The 9477-nt window shown below is 50.6% G+C and overlaps 1 protein-coding gene across 1 annotated transcript in view; it reads right to left on the bottom strand.

Annotated features, from left to right (window-relative positions):
* LOC102974530 (ras-specific guanine nucleotide-releasing factor 1) overlaps positions 1 to 9477 on the bottom strand; it is a gene marked incomplete at its 3' end in the record, with an annotated part of 74209 nt that overhangs the window by 52086 nt on the left and 12646 nt on the right. Inside the window, exon 2 of the mRNA XM_028484994.1 lies at positions 3620 to 3726. Coding sequence (XP_028340795.1) covers positions 3620 to 3726 — 107 coding nt within the window. The remainder of the gene's footprint in view (positions 1 to 3619; positions 3727 to 9477) is intronic.

The raw sequence follows: 9477 nt of genomic DNA, 5'->3' as shown, positions 1-9477 counted from the left end.
GGAGAGTTTTGGGCTTCCCTGGTGGCGCAGTGGTTGAGAGTCCGCCTGCCGATGCAGGGGACACGGGTTCGTGCCCCAGTCTGGGAAGATCCCACATGCCGCACAGCGGCTGGGCCCGTGAGCCATGGCCGCTGAGCCTGCGCGTCCGGAGCCTGTGCTCCGCAACGGGAGAGGCCACAACAGTGAGAGGCCCGCGTACCCACAAAAAAAAAAAAAAAAAAGAAAATGGAGAGTTTTCTCTGGCTGGTTACAAAAGGGGAGGTCAGAGATTTGGGGCTGGAGAAGGGTCTGGTGAGCCGTTGTTGGCTTAAGGCTGGCGGGGACCACAGGGCAAGGAAGGCAGGACCTCGTGGAGCTGAGAGCCATCCCTAGCTGACGGCTAGCAGGGAAACAGGGACACCAGTCCTACAAGGAACTGACTCTTGCCAACGACAGGAGTGAGCTTGGAAGCAGAGATTTCTCCAGAACCTCGAGGTAAGAGCCCAGCTTGACTGACTCCTTGATTTCAGCCCATGGGCTTCTGTGCAGAGACCACAGCCGAGCCCAGACTTCCGACCTACAAAACTGAGCAATGGGTATGGTTCTAAGCTGCTAAGTTTGTGGGGTTTTTTTTCGGCCGCACCACATGGCATGTGGGATTTTAGTTCCCCGACCAGGGACCGAACCCATGCCCCCTGCAGTGGGAGTGTGGAGTCTTAACCACTGGACCGCCAGGGAAGTCCCTTAAGCTGATAAATTTGTGATCATTTGTTCTGCAGCAGTAGAGAACTAAAACACTCTAATAGATAGAATTTATTTTAAAAATTTAAGGATTAATGCCCATATAATGGAAAGCACAGACCTTAAATATACAGTTTGATTCGGGTAGATAAATGCATACACCCTAATCTAGATAAAGAAAATTCCCATCACCCCAGGGAGTTCCCTCGTGCCCCTCCCCTGTCAATTCCCACCCCACAAGCAACTACCGTTTGGATTTCTATCACCACAGTGGAGTTCTGCCTGTTTTAGAATTTCATATAACAGGAATCAGGCAGCATGTACTATTTTGTGTCTGGCTCTTTTTACTCAGCCTATCGACTATGAAATTCATCTGTTTTGTTACATATTTATATATATATATATTTTTAATAGATCTTTATTGGAGTATAATTGCCTCACAATACTGTGTTAGTTTCTGTTGTACACCAAAGTGAATCAGCCATATGCATACATATGTCCCCATATCCCCTCCCTCTTGAGCCTCCCTCCCATTGGGTTCCTTTTTATTACTGAGCGGTATTCCATCACATGGATGTATCAAGGTTCCTTTCTACATCTGTCTGTTGATAGACACCTTGGTTATTTCTAGTTTGGGGACTATTGTGCAAAAAGCTGCTAAGGACGTTTGCATACACGATTTTTTGTAGATGTTGTTCGTTTCTCTTAGATAAATACTAAGAAGCGTAACTGCTGGGTCACAGAGTAGGTGTATGTTTCACTTTTAAAGGAAATGCCGAACAGTTTTTCAAAGTGGTTGAACCACTTTATGCTCCCACTAGCATCATGTGATTTATGGTTACTCTACCCCCACTCCAGTATTTGCTACTGTCAGTCTTTTCCAATTCAGCCCTTGTAGATTCTACAGGTAGTGGTATCTCACTGTCTCTAGAAAATTTTGGTATGAATTGATTTTCGAAGTCAATGTAGTCCTGGTTATCCAGAATTTATACCAAATTAGAATTCTGTAATACCTCAACACTTACAAAGCCCCGTCACATAAATAATTTCATTTGGTTCTCAAAACAACCCTGCTATTGGTTCTAGTTTAGTGCTGGGAGTCTGAGCTCCAACTGCTTTCCCTGAATCTGGGTTCTTCCTTCTTGATTCCATTCTCCACAATGCCAGCAATTTCCACTCCAAATCATAGCTCTGATCCTGTTACTCCCCTGGTGTAAAACCTTCGATGGCTTCCCACTGTTCACAGAGGAAAGCTCAAACATCTCAGCTGGGTATTCAAGATTGTTCTGATCTGGTTCCAGTCCAATGTCCAACCTCATCAACCTTCTGACACCCAAACTTTGTCTCTTCATTTTTCTTGGAATTGTCTTTCCTAGATCACTGCCTTTATTTAAGGCTTTTGGGGGGCTGGAGAAGGGGCTGAAGTGCCCGTAGCTAAACTCATTAGATATGAAGCTCCAATCTCCCCTTTCAAGTCAAATGTCACCCTCTTTCCAGATCCCCCAGATTCCCCCATTTCCCTGAAGATGGAAGTATGTCTGTCTCCTCTGGTGCCTTGTACTTAACACCGCCTTCATGCACCAGAGCTATTTGTACATCTGTCTAGTGTCTTCCTGACTAGGCTGGGGTAACCCTGGGGGAATACCTGTGTTGCATCCATCCCTGTCTGCCCAGTACCACACTCAGAGCCTGACTCTATTGATTCATAGGTGAGAACCTGGTCTCCATTAGCTAGACTGGACACTCCTTGAGGATAGGGATGGAGGTGGCTTGACCTCAGGGTCAAGGTCAGTGCTATAGCCTTAATAAATGGTTTCTGGTCAGCTGGCTTGATCCAAGGCTCAAGGAAGGGCTCTGGTATCCATCTATCTATCCATCATCACCTGATGGATCCATCGTCTACCCATCAACATTCATCATTGATTTATCATCCATCCATCCATCCGTCCTTCACACATACTTTCAACACTCATCCATTTATCATTCATTTACCCTCCATTCATCCATCATTCACCTTCCACATATAAACTCAACATCCAACCTCTATCCATTCATTCATCCTTGCATTCTTCCCATCTACACTGCTGAGCACTTGTCTATACCTTTATAAGGCCCTGGAGATGCAAAGAATCATACTTAGTCCCTGCCCTGAGGAGCTTACATTTTACCGGAAAGCAGACACAGGAACACACCATTATCCACTCAGCCAGAAAGATCTACTGCTCAAAGGGGTGAGTCTGGGTGTCCATTCCCCCTGACAGGACTTAGCTCTGCCAGGGGATTGTTAGCTTGGGGACCACACCCCAGCCCACAAGCCCATCATTTCCCCAAGACCCAGGAAGACTCGACGCAGCTTGGAGCCCCCATTTTCTCTGCAGCATACACTCTCCTTTTGCTTTTCTCCCCACCTGGCCCAGTGAATCCCTCCAGAGAGGGGTACACATTGTTGGGAATGAAGGGAAGAGCAGGTCTAGAATCCCTGAACATCCAAGCTCAGAGAGGTTTACAGAATTTCAGTTTACAGATGAGAAAACCAAGGCCCAGAGAAAAGACAGGACTAGTCCATTCCTGCAGCATCCGGGTTAGAACCCTGGTGGTCTTAGCCTTTGGTGGCTATAAAGCCCTGTAATCCAACCAAATTGTACTCGGTTCTCCTAGTATGAAAAAAGGAGCTCATCTGGTTGAAGGGGGCAGGAGGCTGTAACGTTGATCCTCAGGACCCTTGGTTCCCTGTGCACCCCAGGGAGGCACATCCCAGAGCTCCGGGGCTCTCAGGGCGGGCCTGTCAAGATGCCCTTCTTACAGCTTCCATCCTCCCCCCATCTCCTCCTCCTCCATGCCTTCCCCTCCTGGGGTCTGAGTCTGCTCAGGACGGGGCCTTTGGAGGGGCGACACATACCTGGCGTGAGCGATGGCTGCCACCCACTCATCACAATCCCTGGCGTCCTCTGTCCTCAGCTCCAAGGCTTTCTGGTTCTCGTGGCTGAAGTTAACCGTGAAATAATGCTGCACCAAGAAGAAGACAGCTCCAATTACCAGGGCGATCGGCACGGAACCGGCAGCGTCTCCTGTTAACAATCTGGCTGTTTTGCAAAGCACTCATTGCCACATCTGCTAGGCAAGGATTCATTATTCGTGATCATCGGAATGGCATTCTATTTAGCGGTTTCAAACTCTCTATTAAGGCAGGCTTTGTACCATGTAACAGAACCTATGCTTAGGCTATTGTAAGAAGGAAGCAAACCCCACAAAGTCCTATTTGCCAACAAACTGCAAAAAAAGCCAGTTTTAGACCATCAGGTATGCTGGGAGAAAGGCAGAGAAAACACACCAAGAGAACATCCCCTTTGGGGACTGGGTATCAATTCAGGGCAGCATGCATTTAATTCACTCCACACAAATGTTTCAACACACTCTTCTAGGTCCTGGAGTTAGAGCAATGAACAGATAGACCCGAGCAGAGCCCACTGGAGGCCAGCTCGTGTTGGGTGCAGGTGACCGACTTAGAGCTGGTCAAATGCAGGGTCTGCTCCCCGAGCTCCCAGGGAAGCAGAGGGGCCAACGACAGACACACATCTGTAATATTGTTCTATGAATGAATACGTGTAAAGCTCTTAGAACAATGCCCAAAATCCAGTAAGCACAAGTGTTTGCTATAATGAATGCAGTGCAACGATCATTACTGTCATGGAGGTAAGAAAAAAGGGCCCAGAGAAAGCCAGCCACTGATTCAGCCCAGGGAAAGCAGAAGGCCTTCCCAAAGGATGAGGCATTGGTCGGTCCACGTTTTATTTCAGTTGACGGAAGGACGTGGGGGGAACATGGACATTGAGAGCGCACGGCGTGCTTGGGGGTAGGAGGGGCCATGCAGTGGGGTTAGGGATGCCAGAGAGGAGCTGGGCAGGGGGCGGGGCCTGGGTGGTGGAGCTGAGCGGAGGATGGGGTGGAGGAGAGCAGAAAGCCCAGGTTTCCGGCTGGAGCAACTAGGCGGGTGGGGATGCCATAGACTGGGGGAGGCATGGGCAGAGTAAAGGGCAGGTGTCAGGGGGTCGGGGTGGGGGGTGGGCGTGCAGACCCTTTGTGCCTGTAGGCTACGTCTCTGAGGGCTGCAGACAGGGGTGGGAGGTGTCAGCCTCGGGGCGGAGAGAGGAAAGCTGGGAGCAGACTCAGCCAGAGAGAGGGTGCCCAGGCAAAGTGCTGGGGGCCCCACCTGCGGAGGCCTCCTGGGTCTGGTCCTGGTGAAACTAGGAGGAGAGAGGCAGGCAGTGAGGTGCAGAGAGGACCCCCGAGGCCTGCCCATTCAGAAGATGCACTGCAGGCCACGGTGCGGTCTTGTGTCAGTGGGCGCTGTCCCTCGTCCCTCTGTCCCTCAGGGCCCAGGCAGCAGGAAGAGTAAACTTGTTTTTAGCTTCCGCTGACCTGACTGTCTTTCTGTTATTTGTCGTTCTTGGTGGCAGCCAGAGTGTGTGTGTGTGTGTGTGTGTGTGTGTGTGTGTGTGTGTGTGTGTTTTGCAGAGTCAATGTCTCTCACTTCTTTCCTAGGAAGGAGATAACTGGCTGTCCTCCCCCTGCGAGGGAGCAGATGAAAGCCGGGGCTGCGGGTGGCCACCTATGCACTTTCCCCATCTCTCGAGAGGTGGTGAACACGCAGATGCTTGTTTCCCGTGATCTCATTTATTCCCATATTCACCAAGTGGAACAGGTATTATTATCTGTTTACTGCAGAGGAACCTGAGGTGCAGAAAAGTCAAGCCACTTGCCTGAGCCTACATGGCTGGAAAGAAGAGGAGCCGGAATAACATACCTTCCCTGGGTACCTATCGTCCACTCAGATCTTGGAGCTCCACTGCCAGCAACCGCCTGAGGATCTCACAAGGCTGGTGGTCTAGCAGGTGAATGGGGGTGTTTCTGGGGGTTCTGGGGAAATGCTATCAATATCCATCATTTCTAGGGACGAACAGTGACCCTGGGTACCATCAGAGCTCTTGAGACAGCCCCATAACCTCAGCTGGTGTTGGATCAGAGCTCCGACAGACTCCAGGTCACCCTTGAAAGCTGAACCACCCCTGGGCTTCCCCGGAGTTCCAAGGATGTGCCGAGGCCAGAGGTGGGCCACTGCAGAGTGGGAGAGTGGACACCGGGCTCAAACTGGGGCCACTAGAGCTGCTGTGATGAGACCAGGACCACACCTTGGGCATTCTGCCCAACCAGAACTCCCTCAAAGCTTCTCAGAGTCTGGCGGACTCACTGAGAACAATACGTGGGCCTCAGCATGACCATGGGACAAGAGCTTAGCCACGTTTGCCAAAACGATGTGACCATATGGGTTCATGTGGGTTCTGGCTGGACCCCTCTGCAGAACAGAAGCATTGTTCTGGAATCAGCCCTGCGGCACTCTAGAACTCTCCAGTCAAGACAGAGACACATCTGAGGCCTCCCTGGGACACTGACGGGATCAGGACTCACACACTCTATGTGATCAAGGATGTAGGATAAATTCAGAAATAAACCCAGGGGCCTCATCCGGGAACCCACATTTCGAATGTGGAATCCTGACAGGCCCAGCTAGAGTTGCTGGAACATATCTGGAAATGCAACAGAAGCCGAAACCACCAATGGACCATCCCCGGCTTCATTAAAGAAGCAAGACTTGGTGATATTAGTCCTGGAGCCTCACCAGGGCTGCAGGGATGGGCCCAGAACTCCACCTGGGGCCTCCACAGAGCTTCCCTAGACCTGAAGTGAGAGACGGATACCTTGACTTGGGGCTCCACCAGGAGTCCCAAGATGGATCCCGAAACCCTCTAAGCATCAAAATCAGACCCCTAGAACGATCCCAAACTACTCCAGGAGCCGTACCAGGTTCAGGGCAGAGCCTGGGGCTTCACCTGGGCTGCTAAGTCTCTCCACCAGCGGGCCTCAACCCTGACTGTACATTGGGCTCCGCTGTCACTAGTCTGGGTGTGGCCTGTGTGTCCCTTAGTGATCCTAACGTGTGGTCAAGGTGGAGAGCCACTCGCTGGTCTAGACCTTCACCTGAGGCCTCAGCAGGTTAAGAGGGATTGATCCAGAAACTACACCTGTGACTACCAAACTCCTAGGAAGGGACTCAGAAATCACACCTGGGGTTGTGCAGAGACCAGAGTCATGTTCGGGTCCTTATTTTGGCTGGAGGAAATGTTCTAGAAGCACACCTGTGGCCTCACCTGGGTTCGAGGTCCTATACTTAGAACTGGGGCCTCACCAGGCTGAGATCCTGGGCTTCAGCTCATGCCGGGTCCCCAGGATGCCCTCTCTCTGCCCTGTAACACCTGACCACTAACTGACTCCTGCTGCCCCATGCCTGTGTGGGCTGGATCTACGTCCCCTCCTGCCTCAGGATGGGCCTTTGTTTCCAAAGCCCCAAGTGCCTGTATGGTAATAAACTTCTATCTAGGACAGCTAAAGCAGACCTGAGCCTCTGGGGGCTGGGGACGTAGGCTTGGAACCCTGCCTTCTTGGCCTTCCCCTTGCCGCCTGCCTGTCCCAGTCGGCTGGCAGTGCTGCGGCACCTCCACGGGACGGAGAACATCGGGAAACCACTGACAGGTACGGTGACCAACCATCCCAGTTTGCCTGGGACTGAGGTGTTTCCGCGGGCACAGGACTTTCAGCGCTAAGACCAAGACAGTCCCGAGCAAACCAGGATGCTTGGTCACCCTACAAAAGGTGGAGGAGGTGGAAGTCCCAACGGCCGGGTCTGGGTCTGGCTCTGCTGCTCAGAGCCAGGGATTCTGGGCAACCTGTGCATCTCCCTCTGGCCAATGGGCATGACACTGATGCTTGCCTTGGTCAGCTACACACAAGTGGCCTCAATCATGAAAAATCAAGTGCTCTCCACCTTTAACTCTCTACCTGAATGATATCTCATTCGTGAACTCAACCCATATTTTTCAGTCCCCACTATAACCCAGACACCGTCCACCTCATGGTAATCAATGACACACACGAAAGCCCACAATGCTGAATGCTTTCTGCAAGGTACGGACACTCCCCATCATCGGGTCTTAGTGTTTCTCTTCCCTGCTCCTTCTAGACTGTCAAATGTGCTGCCCCCGTCCTTCCCCATCAAAGCCATTATCAACTTGTAATGATTTTTTTTTTCCCGCTTTTGGGACGCCGCGTGGCATGCGGGATCTTCATTCCCCGACCAGGGATGGCACCCGTGCCCCCTGCAATGGAAGCGCAGAGTCTTAACCACTGGACCATCAAGGAAGTCCTGTAATGACTTTTTACTGTCTTTCCTACCACAGCAGAGAGTCTCAATCTGAGCTGCACATTAGGGATACCTGGGAATCTAAAAAAACACGGATGCTTGAGCCCCCTTCTCAGACACATTAAAGCAGAACGTGGGAGAAGGGGAACAGGCAGAGGACACGGTTCAGGCACTGGTATTTTTCAAAGCCCCCCACTTGGTTCCAATGTTCACCCAGTGCTGGGAACCCCTAAGAGGGAGCAATGTCTGCGGCAGAAGCACCTCGTCCCCTCCCCCCATGCCCCATATTCTCCTGGAGATGCACGGTCCTGGAGCCGCCCTAGATACCACGTAGCCAGGAGTTCCCAGTTATTTGGAAGTGACATGGACAGACCAAGTGAATGAGGTGCGTGTGCTGAACTCTAAGTACAAATGACAAAGAAGGAAGTGGAAGTGTCTCAGAGAAAAGCGGAGATGGGAGACCTGGTAACTAGAGTGGGAGTTGGGGAAGGTGGGGCGGAGAGACATGGTTCCTGCTCTAGGCCTTGGAGACCCAGACACATGTTTTCTCCTTGGGTTCCATTAATTATCACTGTAACTATTCTAAGAGTCCTCCTTAAGCAAAAACCTTAAGCTGCTTTGAATGGGCTCCTGTTCCTTTCAAATAAATGATTCCTGACCAAGAATATCCCCAGAGCCTGGCACTGTTCCTCGGCCTGGGCATAGAATAGCCTTCACTTGCTGAATGGGTGACTGAATGCATTTGTCAGCATGGCATGGGAGCCCGGCTTATTCATTAATTGATTAATAGCAAAAGCCACAAAGCAGGAGGCATTGAATCTGCTTCTCAGGCCTGGGCCGGTGAGCTGGCTGGAAGGGTGTGGGCACTGGCTTTTCATGAACGAGGCTTATATCTCTTGAGGGAGAGGAGGCCCACTCACCTCATAAAGGCACTGAACAGTCCTGCAATGCAGGAACTTCTTCCAGAACTTATCCCACCATGGAACACCTTTGTTTTCATTTTTGGGAAGATCTACCAACATTCCAGGAAAAACCAGTGTTCCGGAGACTTTGGGACCCTGGAGTTGTGGCATATGCCAGGCTTTGGAGTTGCCTGGGTTTAACTTTATTATTTATTATTTCGCTTCAGTGTCTCCAGCGTGTCTCTTCACTTCTGTGGACTTGTTTTTTCTTTCACAAAAAGGGGAGGCTATTACCCATCTCACAGGGTTCTGTAAAACAGATGATGTCGTGAAAGCTCCTGGTTCGTAAAAGGGCTCATGATGGTTTTTAAACTAACTGAATCATTTGCAAAGTCCAAGAGATGGGTCTAATCAACCTATCAGTGGACAGTTACTAGGAAAACCACATACATGTGCATTCACACACGTGTGTACAAATAGCGTTCCGCCTAACATTCATGTTCGTCGGAATCTGTCAAGAAGACCTTATGTGAAAATATGTGGAATCTAAAAAAAAATGGTATAAATGAACCTATTTACAAAACAGAAACAGAGTCACAG

The sequence above is a fragment of the Physeter macrocephalus genome, unplaced genomic scaffold (assembly GCF_002837175.3).
Source record: "Physeter macrocephalus isolate SW-GA unplaced genomic scaffold, ASM283717v5 random_275, whole genome shotgun sequence".
Taxonomy (NCBI): domain Eukaryota; kingdom Metazoa; phylum Chordata; class Mammalia; order Artiodactyla; family Physeteridae; genus Physeter; species Physeter macrocephalus.
Note: the sequence above shows the minus strand (reverse complement) of the source record. Positions and strands in the feature narration are given on the sequence as shown.